The sequence below is a fragment of the Pleurodeles waltl genome, chromosome 4_1, assembly GCF_031143425.1.
Source record: "Pleurodeles waltl isolate 20211129_DDA chromosome 4_1, aPleWal1.hap1.20221129, whole genome shotgun sequence".
Classification (NCBI taxonomy): Eukaryota; Metazoa; Chordata; class Amphibia; order Caudata; family Salamandridae; genus Pleurodeles; species Pleurodeles waltl.
The window spans coordinates 1,022,769,650-1,022,783,040 of NC_090442.1; the positions used below are offsets into that span (position 1 = coordinate 1,022,769,650).

The following is a 13,391-nucleotide window of genomic DNA, read 5'->3' on the forward strand; positions in this document are numbered from 1 at the left end:
GCTCTGTGCAGCATCCCTCGAGTATCGCTTCAAAGACAGCTGTCTCTTTTCTGTTTATAAATTGGATGCTGCACCGTACATGAACAGGCAAGGGACTCTCACTATTTAATTAAACAGTAATATAGGTGTTAACACGTAATTGTCAAATATGGATCTTGTACTCTTCATATGAACAGTATCATACTAATTTAAAAGAAACGCTGTCCACAGCTTTATCTATGAATGTTAAGAATTCTATGTATGTGTTAGCTAAACTATATACAGATTAGTAATCATTTGATTACAGTCTTCTAAACAGACAGTATCAGTGAAATCCTTAGATATGGATATGTTATCCTCACATCAGTAAATACATGAAGAAGATGATAATCTTACTCATAAATGGATGCCAATATCTCAGTATCTGCTGACAGCAGTTTTGCTGTGCAGTCTCCAATAAAATAAAATTTCACTAAGTGAATGACATACCACAGTCTACTAGTGCTTCTTTCATGATAGTGTAAATAAAAATATTCAGCCCCCTGGGTCACAGTTACGTTTACACCAATCTTCTTCCTTGTTGGTACTGTTTCAGCAAACATGTCACTAGGTACATGTGGAATTTTAAAATCTTGGATGTCGTGTGTCTTTAGACCGTATCGTCACAACTGAAGGATATGTTCAGTTAGCTTGTGTGAAGCCATACTACTTATTCATGCACCATCCCAACCCTAACAATCCAGCTTCAGCATTTTATTCTTGGAAACGCTTAGTAATAAACTCATGAACAGACACACTTCAACCGGCTTGGGACACTATGAACCTCCTCGATTCTTTAGGAAGATAAAATTGCGGGCAGTCCCGTGGAATCAAACAAAAACAACTGCCATTGAATGAAAACATTTATCGAAGAAGTAACCCGAACATATTTCCAGTTTGTAGGAATATGAAGGCAGAACCAGGAGCAGCCCCTTTCCACTTCTGCCAAACAGTTTCTAAACACGGATAACTTACTGCACACTTTCTAGGTAATACACAAACACCAAACTATTGATGCTGACTGACCTGCCCATAAAATGGGTTAAACTGACACTGGTCCTCAGTCTTCACTCGTCTATCGCACAAAATCTAACTATTTTAGGCCTAGGAATACGAGCCATCCCTGGTTTCAGGAACAAATATAAAACAAAAAAAATATGCTTCTTTACACCATGTTGAGGCGTTTGGTTATGATGTTACTGAGGAACAGATACGATGATCTGTTTTGCAGTTAAGACTACACCGTACACGCTGTACCTGTAAATCACGCAATCCATCATCCAGCAAGACTCACCTGACCTGATCCCAGCGGGGGCATTTCTTGTCTCTGTTTTTTAAGTGACTTACTCAGCCCCTTCTCTAGTTCTACATATGTCACCGGGTGCTTGCAGGGTGGGGGCTGTGATTAACTGAGAATGTTCAGAGGGGAGCTACTTCTCACTGAGGGAAGCATACGTTTACTGGAGAGACACTTTTCATCTTCTGTGTTATAAAACACTTGCTAGGGTGTATTGTACATAGATAACTGAGGGTGCTCGGAGCAGAGACGCTTCTCACTACGAGAACCAGAAACAGCCTCCAGCTGCATCTCCGTTAATCGAGCATGCCCTGGTACGTTTTGCAACTGGTTCCACTCTCTCCACTGGCGCATGCGCGGTGTATTTTTTTCGTAGAACTTCCTGTGGGACATTGCGCACGCGTGGCGCGTCACTTTACTTCCTGTCGGGTGAGAGCCGCACAGGGGCTAGTTGGAGCGGCCCTGGCTATGCTACCCATTAAGAGGATGTGTCCAGCAGGATGTTCTGCTGACTCCAGCACGAAAAGGCTGCCTGCAAACCAGTCTTTGTCCATCTTTGCCCCAACCACAGATTTCTGTTCTTGTCTTTGAAGAGAATCATGGTCTAAACTAGAGACGTATGGTTACGCTTCCTCAACAAAGCATGAACAAATATTGATATGAAGGAAGCAATGAAATATATGTCATCTAGCCCCAGGCTGGAACGACCTTAATGTATCTGTGTTTAGTGAGACACAGCCGGACAAACTTGCTCATTTTCCTGTTTATTCCAACTGATTCTGTCAGGGCCGGAGGCTTCTGGATTCTATAACAGGACCGGAGGCTCTGATTATGCTTCTCAATTCTTTACAACTTGATAAACAGCAGCCAATGAAAAAACAGTAAACATTAGGGAGGCTTTGAACCCTGCCTCCCATAACCACCAATAGCAGACCAGCATAGTCTATAAACTGAGGAGGCACCATCTGACTTCTTCTCTCATTGCTGCTCACGCAGTCAGATAAGTGCCTCCCCATTGTTCTTATGTGGCATTATATAGTTTAAAAACAGTCATATTTAGTTTCTAGTAGCGCACGCTTATCTTGTTTCCACCGCGCGCCAGGATGCATGTTTCATCTGTACTTTCTTTCATTCATAAACAAGTTTTATTCTTACCGCTGCTCTTTTGTGTGTGAGCACGGTTGTCAGATGCGCGGTCCAGCATTTTTTCTTTAAACGTCCTCGCACTTGGACCTTTTTTCAGCCATCGCACAGCTGTTTATGCGCTTGTCGGAGGCGCGTTCTTGAGGTTTAACGATGGGAAGGTCAGACAAGGCTTGCCTGTCCGGGTCGCATGTGAGTGCACACCAGAAGACGCGCGTGTGTAGCCCGATTGGGCTATACGCGCACGTGCACACCCTACAAGAAGGGGAAGTGGCGTTTTTGTCAACTTCCCTTTCTCGTAGGAGAACGGACGCCGGCCCCGGGCTGTGATAACGGGGGCAGTGATTCTTGGACATATATATTGCCTTATTTTCACTCTGGAAATAGCGTTTTTGTTGTTTGAAACATTTTGGTGTGGCAATCCATTTCTTCTGTAATTTGCACTGTATTTTGACGCCCTTGACCAGTGCTGGCTGGGGTTGGAATAATTAAAGACTTGCTGTTTATGCATTTGAGAGCACTTCACTTGTGAAGTTGAGACATTGATAAGATCATGTCTGATGAAGAGTATTATGATCAGGGCTTGGAGATGTATGGTCCATATGAGAACGAAGACTACTATTTTGATCCCTGTTTTGAACAGGTTATTGACTCTTCCATACAGAAGTCCTTGGATAAAGTAATTACATCTGCCCTAGTTCCCTTGTCTAAAAGGATTGATGATCTGGCTGGTCCTTCCTCTTCTATTCCCTCTGTAGATACTTCATCTCCGTCTGTTCCTTCTGCTGAACAACTGTGGCCTCACAAGAGCAAATTGGCCAATATTTCCCTATCTTCTACCTCTGAGCATACCTACGCTAACACTTCAGATACCCTCACCCTTACTTTTTTGCCTACTGCTGCTTCTGACTCTAATTCTGCCTCTTCGCATGAATCATTACAACCTAAAAAGCGCAATAAGAAGCGTAAACTTTCTTCTTCTCCTTTTACTTTTAAACCTTCTGATACTATTAATCCCAGATCTTCGGACTGGGCTCCTGCCACTGCTGTGGAAGATTATGCGCAGTTGCATATTCGAAAAGGGTTTGAAAAAGAGGTCAGATCCAGATTGCGATCGGAGTATCCTCGCCCAGATTTACCACATAAAACTGCGGTCACCCCTAAGATTGATAATACTACGGTGGCTTTCCTTAAGAAATATTACAAGGATCTGAAGAAAGGGATAGACAGGGCCCTCAAGGCTTGTCAGGACAAACTGTTGGATTTTTCCGGATCCCTGGCGAAAATCCTGGAACTGGCTCTTCAGGCTCAGGAGACTGGGGCAGCTATCCATCCGGAAGTTCTGTCTGGGTGGACTCAGCGAGCCATTTGTTTTTTGGGTAATGCAAGCTGTGCTTTAGCTTTAGAGCGAAGAAAGTCCGTCTTACTGCGCATTGATCCTCAATTGGCAGATTTGGATTCGGCTGAAGCAGGTCCTCTGGTGGAGGGACACCTTTTTGGGGACAAATTTGTGAAAGACATTGCAAACATTTGTCAACACTTTCACGTGCTTAGACAAATCTTAGTCTTCCCTTAAAAGAATGTTCAATCCAGTTTTTGGAAGGGTCGGTCGATTTAGAGGACGCTCGGCTGGCCGAGGATTTCATCAAGGTCCTGCAAGAGGAAATTATTCAAGACGCAGGGGTTAGACCGAAGACCATTCGCAAGCAGGCTTCTACCCCTCCAGATATAGAGGAGCACGTAACCACAACAATCTAGGGGCAAACAGAGGTTAAAGAGCCATTGATAACACCCCCACAGGTAATAAACCTTCCTTTTCCTTCTCTCCCTTTAGGAGGCAGACTTAAATATTTCTCAAAAATGGGCCTCCATTTCTTCAGACACATGGGTTCTAGATTCAATTCAAGGATATTCCATAGAACTTTTAACTGTCCCCCGGCAACAAACCCTTCCTCCTCCTATCCTGTTTTCCCCAACCAGACAAATCCTTTATAGATGGCGAAATTCAAGACTTGCTAACAAAGAAGTCTATTTCTATCACTTCCCGTCATCCAAAGGGTTTCTGCAGCAACATCTTTTTGGTGCAAAAGAAAGGGACCGGGCAGAGGTTAGTCCTCAACCTCAGAAACTTCAACCCCTTTGTTGTGTACCGGCATTTCAAGATAGAAGGCATTCATTTGTTGCGATATCTACTTCAAGTGGACAGGGTTTCTCGTACGATCATCTGGTTCCTCTCTCTTTAGAAGCCCGAGAGGAACTTCAATGGTGGCTCTCTCACATGGAGGCCTGGAACGGCAGGGCCATCTTTGGAGAATCACCTGAGGTGGTGATAGAGTCGGATGCCAGTAGCTGGGGCTGGGGTGCGAGATGCAGTCCTTTTTCCACAGGAGGGCGTTGGTCCTCAGAGGAACTGCAGCTCCACATCAATTGTCTGGAACTCTTAGCGGGTTCTTTTGCCATCAGATCACTTTCCCCTCTCAGGAGCAATTGTTGTATTCTCCTGAAAATGGACAATGTGTCCGCAGTCCGATACATCACCCGTTTGGGGGGGATGAGGTCTCCTCCTGGTGAATATTGCCAGGGAGTTTTGGCATCTTTGTCTGGATCGGAAGATCATGGTGAGAGCGGAATTCCTCCCAGGCAAAGACAACCTAGTGGCAGATTGGAACTCTCGTTTTTTGAAGGATTCCAGCGATTGGAAACGTCTTCTTTCTGTATTTCAGAAGGTCATGATGTTGATGGGGCCGTGTCAGGTGGACCTGTTTGCATCTTGTCTCAATTTTCAGATCCCAAAATTTTTCAGCTGGAGACCGGATCCGTTGGCTCTTGCAACAGACGCTTTTCTTCAGGATTGGTCAACTCAGATGAATTATGCTTTTCCTCCATTTGCCATGATTCCACGGGTGGCGACGTTCTTGCTCCGTCAAGCAGTATCGGAAGTTCTCATCACTCCGTTTCGGAGGAGTCAACCCTCGTTTCCATCCCTTCTGGAACTTTTGATAGCTCTCCCTCTTCAGCTCCCAATTTTTCCTCAACTCCTTCTGGATACAGTGCGATCCCCGCATCCTCTTCTTCTATCGGGTCAACTGTCTCCCATGGCCTGGAAGATATCGGGAGACATTCTCAAGTGCAAGGCCTTTTGGCTTCAGCTTCCTCGTTTATACGACAAGCTTGGGATCCTTCCACCCACAAGAGATACTCTTTGGCATGGAAAAAGTGGGTGGGTCGGTGCCTTTGAGGGGATGTGGATCTCGTAGGATCCGAGGTCAAGGACATTATACATTTTCTGTCTGAGTGTGCTGAAACAGGACCATGTTACAGGTTGGTAAATAATTTTAGATCGGCTATTTCGGCCGGACACTTTGGTATGTAAATTGCTGAAGAGTATTAGGGTGGCTAACCCATCTAAACCACGCTATTCGCAACTTTGGGATGTGAATGTTGTTTTATCTTTTTTGACTAATTGGCCTGATAATCTTTTGTTATCTCTGAAACAATTATCGGCAAAATTGACCATGTTGCTCTGTTTAATATCTTGTCGAAGGGTTTCGGATGTGAAAGCGTTGGATCTAGCAGGAAGACTGTTTTCTCCTTCTGGTGTTTCGTTTCTTATTTCCAAACATACAAAATGCATGTCTACTTCTGTGGATTACTTGCTCTGGCCTCCCGGGTCGCTGTCCCCCCACACAGGCTCAGTATTGATGGAGTTGGAGCAGGCTGCGGCCGTCTCTGAAAGCCACCGGTATTGTCATAAAATTACATAGCGAGATGCTCCGCTGTTTATCCCACATAACTTCGCAGCTCGTTTCCCCGGTGCTGATTTTCAGCTTCACAGAGACATAAAAAGATTAGTTTGCTTAAGCTTCCCAGACGCCCTGGTGTGCCTGAGCGTGGCCAGGGTTGTAAAAATTGCATAGGCTTGGTCTAGAGTGCTGCAGGTGGCTCCCTACACGTTCTTTGAATATTAACTGTACATTATCCTCCTGCTGGTGTCATGCACTCCCCCTGATTGCAGTTCTCTACCTTGATTGAAGCCCTTGGTGAGTGACTTTAATAACTTGGAGCACCATGGCTAATTTTGAGGCTTTCAAGGAGGATGAATATTATAAGGAGATCGTTCAGCCTTCTTTGAAAGAGAGCTTGGTGAGTTCCTGGGCCCCCTTACCCAACCCTTTAAAAGTTTCGCCCGTCAAAAGGGCTGGCTCCCTCCTCTTATGCCTACAACTGATCCACAAATTTCACAGGGCAACCCGTCTAGTGGCAAGACTAAGGCCAAAACATGACCCCACATGGAGGTATTTGAAAAACTGTCAGTGTCAGTTAGAGTTGATCACGGCTACAGCGCCTCCCAGGCCCAGGAGTGGGATGATTCGTTGGACCCTCCTGGGCCCACTGATTTGGACTACTCGTCCGCAGTCCTTTCCGACAGCAATCAGGACAACATCCCCAGCCAGAGTAAAAAGAGAAGAGCCAAACACCCCCCGAACTTCCTTTCCAAGACCCCCAAGTTGTTAACCTTCAACCATGACGAAATCATACTCCAGCGTTCCTCCACTTGGACCCCTCCACATGAGGTGGCGGAATACATTCAGGAACACATCCGGCAGAGCTTTGACAAAGAGGTGCACGTCAGACTTCGCACCGACTGTCCAAGACCAGAGCTAGCAGGGAAGGTCACAGAAATCCCAGAAGTAGACTCTACAGTGGTGACCTTCCTTAAGAAAGGGACTAAGGACCCTACGAAGAACCTTGATAGAGCCTGGCGCTCGTGCCAGGACAAGCTCCTGGACATTTCCAGACCCCTCATGAAGATCTTAGAGTTGACCTTTGAAGCCAAGGTGACGAATTCCCCAACAGACACAGATATTCTGGTGGGCTGGGTGCAGTGAGTGGAATGCCAGCTGGGAAATGCCAATGTGGCGATCTCCACCGAGTGTCGTCGCTCTGTTCTAATGAGAATCAACAAACAACTGAATGATCTAGCAACCTCCACAGTGGGGTCAGTGGTGCAAGGCCTCCTCTTTGGCACTCCTGTTAGTAAAGATTTCTCCAAATTAGCCACAAAATTCAGCTCAAAGGACAAAGCACAACTGTCCTTAAAGAAGGTGTTCCGTACCACTTTTTTCGCAGGGCCGGACGACTGCGGGGCCAATTGTCAGGCCACTTCTCCTTTCAGGGCCCCCAACGAGAGTTTGACTACCGCAGACACAGATATGGCCACTATCAAACACCTGACACCAACTTCTATCCCACGCGGTTTTGTGGGGGACGCCAGTGTTTCTGTAAGAGATATGGCAGAGGTCAACAGGAATCCTACCAAGACTCCTCTTATGCAGGTGAGAATTATCCCTCATTCAGAGGTAACTTTGGGGGGGAGGACAAGGTGGTTTTTACAGAACTGGCAGCTTCTGACCAAAGTCGCTTGGGTTCTCAAGACGGTACAGGGCTACAAACTGGAGTTCTACCAATCCCCACCTCACATGGTTCCCCCCCAGAACTACATTTTTCCCTGCAAGAGGTTATACCAAAAGAAATACAGTCTCTCTTGCACAAGGAGGCTATTCGCCCTTCTTTCCCACAGCCCAGAAACTTCATCAGCACCATTTTCTTTTCGTAACTAAACGAGGGAGCCGCTCTTGTTTGGTCTTAAATTCAAAAGACTTCAACGGCTGAGTAGTATAGAGGCACTTCAAGATGGAGGGGATCCATCCGTTACCGGACGTTCTGCAAGAGGGCGACTGGGTGGTCTGTTTCGACCTAGAGGACGCCTATTTGACAGTCCCTATATTCCCTCCTCATTGTCCATTTCTACATTTCTTTTGGCTCGGATGTTGCCTCGAGTTCTGGGTTCTCCCCTTTGGGCTCCTATCAGCCCCTTGGTGCTTCATCAAGCTAATGAGATCAGTGGTGGAATCTCTTCGCGCCAGAGAGGTGAGGTTGATTGCATACTTCGACCTCATTCTTTTAGCCCAGGACCCTCAGTTGGTGAGCCTTCACCTGTCATGGACAATTCAGCTGCTCCAGGAGCTGGGGTTTCTCATCAATCAGTCAAACTTGTGTCTGATCTCGTCACATGCTATGAAATTCTTGTGGGTTCAGATAGACTTGATTCACTCCCAGTTGATTCTTCCAGCACAAATGTTGTGAAATTTAAAAAAAAGGAATTGAGGTAGACGCTAAGCAAGCAGACGATCTTGCTGAGATCTCTGGCACAGATTGTGGGCCTCTTAGCTTCATCCATCCAGGCAATTTTTCCTCATCCTCTTCACTACAGGGCACCTTCAAAAGCTCAAGATATTACATCTTCAGAAAGGCCTGTTCTATTAGGCTCAGATCCCCCTTTCGAGGGAGGCCACGACGGAGATGACGAGGTGGCTCAACCATATGGGTACCTGGAACAGCAAGGCGATATTCGGGAGCTCCCTGGATGTTGTCCTGGAGTGGGACACCCGGTGTGGGTTAATGATAACAGGGGGTCTTTGGTCGGAAAAGGAGCTTCATCTCCACATAAACTGTCTGGAGCTCTTAGCGGGCTCTTTTCCAATCAAAAGTCTTTCCCCTCATTGGACAGATTGTTGCATTCTACTGCGGATGGACAACCTCTCGGCAGTCAGATATGTCAACAAGTTCGGCGGTATGAGGTCATGGTTGCTAGCGAAGATTGCCAAAAACTTTTGCCACTTCTGCCTTCAGCATCGGATCTCGGTGATAGCGGAATACCTTCTGTGGGAAATGAACTCAGTAGTGGATTGGCAATCACGATTTCTTCGGGACTTCATCAATTGGAGGTTGCATCCGAAAGTGTGTTATTTTCCCAATTGCAAGTGGGGTCCTTGTTCAGTGGAACTCTTGGCCATTCACGTCTGAACCAACAACTTCCTCTGATTTTCAGTTGGAAACTGGATCTGGAGGCCTCAGCGATGCGTGCTTTCATGCAGGATTGGTCCCTCCATCTGGTGTATGCATTTCTCCCGTTCAGCGTGATCCCAAGAGTTCTGGCTCAAGTTTGTCGTCAGAAAGTCGAGATTGTGCTAGTGATGCAGCTCTGGAGAGAACAAGCCTGGTTCCCAATAGCCATGGAGTTGTCGTGTGACACTCCGATCTTGATTCCTGCTCGACACAATCTATTTCTGGACCAGTAGGGACCCCTTATTCTTTGATCCTCTCAGGTCATCTTAGCTTGATAGCCTGTAGGGTTTCCAGAAGCATTGGCAAATACCAGGCATTTCTACACACGCTTATTTCTACATCAACCAAGAATGGTTGCCTGGCGCCCACAAACATTATACTTCCGCATGTCGCAGATGAGTGCATTGGTATGAGGAATGGGATTCAGATCTCTTTAGCTCAGATGTTCATTTGGTGATTAATTTCCTGGCTTCTTTGGCGGCCTCTGGCCTTGCTTTTAGGTCCAATAACAATTATAGGTCAGCCATCTCTGCAGGACATTTTCCTATTTCTGGGAAGCCAGTGGGAGAGCACATTGTAGTGTGTAAACTTATGAGGGGCATACGTTCTCTTCCCAGATACTCTTCTCTTTGAGATGTTAATGTGGTTTTATCATTTTTAGAGAAATGGCTGGACAATAAGTATCTTTCCCGCAAGTATCTTTCCCGTAAGCAGGTCTCTGATGTTACGGCCCTAGATCTGTCTGGCAGGATTTTATCCCCTGATGGAGTTTCTTTTTCCATTTCCAGGCAGACAAAAACTAGCACTAGGTTAATATCTTTTCTTGCTTTTCCTTCTAACACTAAACTGTGTGTGGTTCAATGCCTTAAGGCTTATGAACCCGTCTCAAGCGAATTTAGAAACAACCTAGGAAGTCAGGTTCTCATTGCTCTTCAAAAGTTGTATAAACCAGTCACAGCGGCTAATTTGGCTAGATGGATTTGTTGGTTAATGGCCAAGGCCGGAAATAATATTTCCATTTTCGGAGCTCATTCTGCCCCAGGGACCATGGCTTCAAAATCTTTCTCCTTGGGCTCAAGGCTGGAGGATTTCCTGAGAGCGGCAGTCTGGTCATCAAAATCAACATTCAAGTCCTTTTATTACAAACTGATGATGGACATGGCTTCAGTGGTGGTCTCTCAGCTTTAAACAAGCATCATCAGAAGCCTCCGGTCCTGACATAGAATAAAAACATTTCTAGCTTACGCAATAAGTATTTTTAATTCTGCTAAGGCCACGGAGGTGAAGATTATCTCACCCTGATGTAGTTGCATATTTATCTGCGTATTCTTATTTGTTGTCAAGTGATACAATGTATGTGTTCTTGCCCTGTATCTATATATAAGACTTACCTTTAACTTCTAATTGTCGATGCCATTGGCTAATGATGTTTTTTTCTTCTGAAAATCAATATTATGGCTTATTTCTCTCTGGTTTTTAGGCAACAACCAGAAACACACCTTAGATGATCGATCCTCAGGATATATTGATCCTTTTGATTATTGGAGTTTGGACACAGATTCTTGGAAATCTTCCTTCTTCACCCCCATTGGATGTGGTCTCCTTACGTTTCTTGTATTTCTTCTAGTTACATTCAATGGTCCCTCTAATTTTAGTCCACTGTGTGGGACAGTGTAAGGTCTCTGTGCGCTGCAGCCAAGGGTACATGCATGAAGAAACTGACCATTCATGCAAGTGCAGCGCTACTACCAATATCTGGCATTTGCCACTCCATACATTTTTTTATGTATAATTAAAGCAAAAAAGGAGCATTTTTACAAACATTGCTACACGTAATAAGGCATTAAATCTGTTTTGTGACCTAATGGCACACCCCAAGGACATGACCTGTTAAGTAGCACCTACACCCTAGTTAGAGAAAACAGAAATCAGGAGGTTGAACCATTATGAAACTTTACTGAATAGACCCGAGTGCTGCAGAGGGCCGTGCACATCAAACAGAGCAAATTGTACAATTACCGTACACATCAAACAGAGCAAGTTGTACAATTACATAACATTTACAGTTTGATGCACATACTACTGACAAATGCCATGATGCCCCTGCCAAGGCGCAGGGTGAGAAATTATCATAACTAAGCCACACATGGATTGTAAGAGGAGCCGCATCAAAGTTTAGAAAAATCAGTTTCCAACACTAGATGCGTGACATGTTTGCTTCTCTCGCCCGTCCTTGCCATTCTTCCAGTGCCGATAAACTCGATCTAAGTCAACTTTCCCATTTGAGAGGCTGGCCTTTGTCCTCATCAGCATGCGTAGGTGACTCTCCTCAAGTTTGTTTCTTAATTTAGACTTGATTAAGTTCACAAGGCTGAATCCTTGTTCGAAGTCTGCACGTGAAGCCTGAAAGTTTGCATAGACAACAACAAGCTGAGATACAACATTATACTGTGCAGCATACCATGTCTTGAAAGATCCTAAACAACCCTCCTATTATATGTTCTGGCACCACATATTTATAATCTCTGTATTGCTGAAGCACACCAGGTGTGTCACAATCACCCAGGACCAAGACCTTCTTATACTTTTCAAAAAGTTTTTGTACGTTCTAAGTCCCAAAATCAAACTGTGATTGTGTTGCTACCGCATGGAAATCAAAATGTGTCCATTCCTTTAATTCATCTTCTGGGAGCCTTCTTTCCATGTGCTCACAAAGAAGTTTATTGAAAGATAATATTGGCTTACAATCATACTCTCGGTCTTCTCTATACAAAGCCATCAGATCTCTTACTGTGTTGCTCCAAAGGACAATGTCTCCCAAATACTGTTTCTTGATTTGGTCAATATTTGCTCTTGCATACTGCACAGCTTCAATAGTGGCCAAAGAGCTTTTTTGAAACAACTTTCACAAAGATTCAAGTTCACCCAGAATGTCATTCGGGGCTGTAAGGGAAATATTGTAGTTTGAGTCAGATAGCTTTTTGTAGCAATATCTAGCAATTGGGTCATTATTCTCAGCTTTTTCATGCTGAAAGTATTTGATAGTAACCTTGTAACTATGCAAGAGTGCACCAACGGCCAAATGCCTTGAAAGCCACCGCACTTCATTCAGTGGCCGAAAGGAGACTGCTTCACATTCAGTGACCAAAGCAATTTCGTCCAGCTTGGACTTCCTGACAGGAGACCTGGAGAACCCAATGTAGACAGTCCTCAGAAATGTCTCCATTTCCCTGATCACCAGCACTTTTTTCCAGGCATCATCAACTCCCAAATCTTCTCGGTGCGCAACACAGTGGTGCTCAACTAGATGGGGAATGAATTGTTTAAGGCGGGTAGCAACACCATTGTTCTTTTCCACTACCACTGATGCATCCTCTGATATAAACATGACCATTTTCATAAGGGCCAGTTTATTGGTAGGGTGGCAGTCTTTTACAGCTATAGTGCATTACACGTACTCAGAGTTACTATTCCCCCAAACACTGTTTTGTGCTCTGTTGATGTTACAGATTAGAACTTGAAGTAGAGGACGACCGTTTTTGTAACTGAAATATCTGGGCTCTTATCAATTATCAATGTGTGATATTGAGCACTGCGAATTTCTGCCATGACGTCAGAGCGTATCACGCTGCTGATGGCCTCCAAAAACGCATGGTGCTCACACCAAAACTAAGTCTGACAGCACCACTTTTGTTTTTTGAGGTCACCAAAGCAGATTAATGAACTTTGCTAGATAGATGGTATTTCAAGTAGTCCAGCTTCCAGCCATCACTCTATTTCTTCCCAGTAGAAAAGTCACCTGCAATCTTTGCTTCGGCACAAACTTTGCAAATCATACCAACATCTGGTTGTATTGAAATAGCTCTCCCAGTTGTACACAAACCTTGCTCTGTGACTTCTGTGTCTCAGTCTCCACAATTTTTTTCATCCATTCTTCTTTGAACACAAGGCAGCATTTCTTTGTGGTGAAGCAATGCCCTCTTCATAAGTGACAGCTTTGCGCTTGAACATTTTGGTGGCAATC

The 13,391-nt window shown here is 44.9% G+C and overlaps 1 protein-coding gene across 1 annotated transcript in view; it reads right to left on the reverse strand.

Moving 5' to 3' along the window:
- LOC138288373 (zinc finger protein 12-like) overlaps positions 1 to 1,645 on the reverse strand; it is a 44,852-nt gene extending 43,207 nt beyond the window's left edge. Inside the window, exon 1 of the mRNA XM_069229944.1 lies at positions 1,313 to 1,645. Within this exon, the coding sequence (XP_069086045.1) occupies positions 1,313 to 1,336 (24 nt within the window). The 5' untranslated portion in view covers positions 1,337 to 1,645. The remainder of the gene's footprint in view (positions 1 to 1,312) is intronic.
- Between the last annotated feature and the right edge of the window lie 11,746 nt (positions 1,646 to 13,391).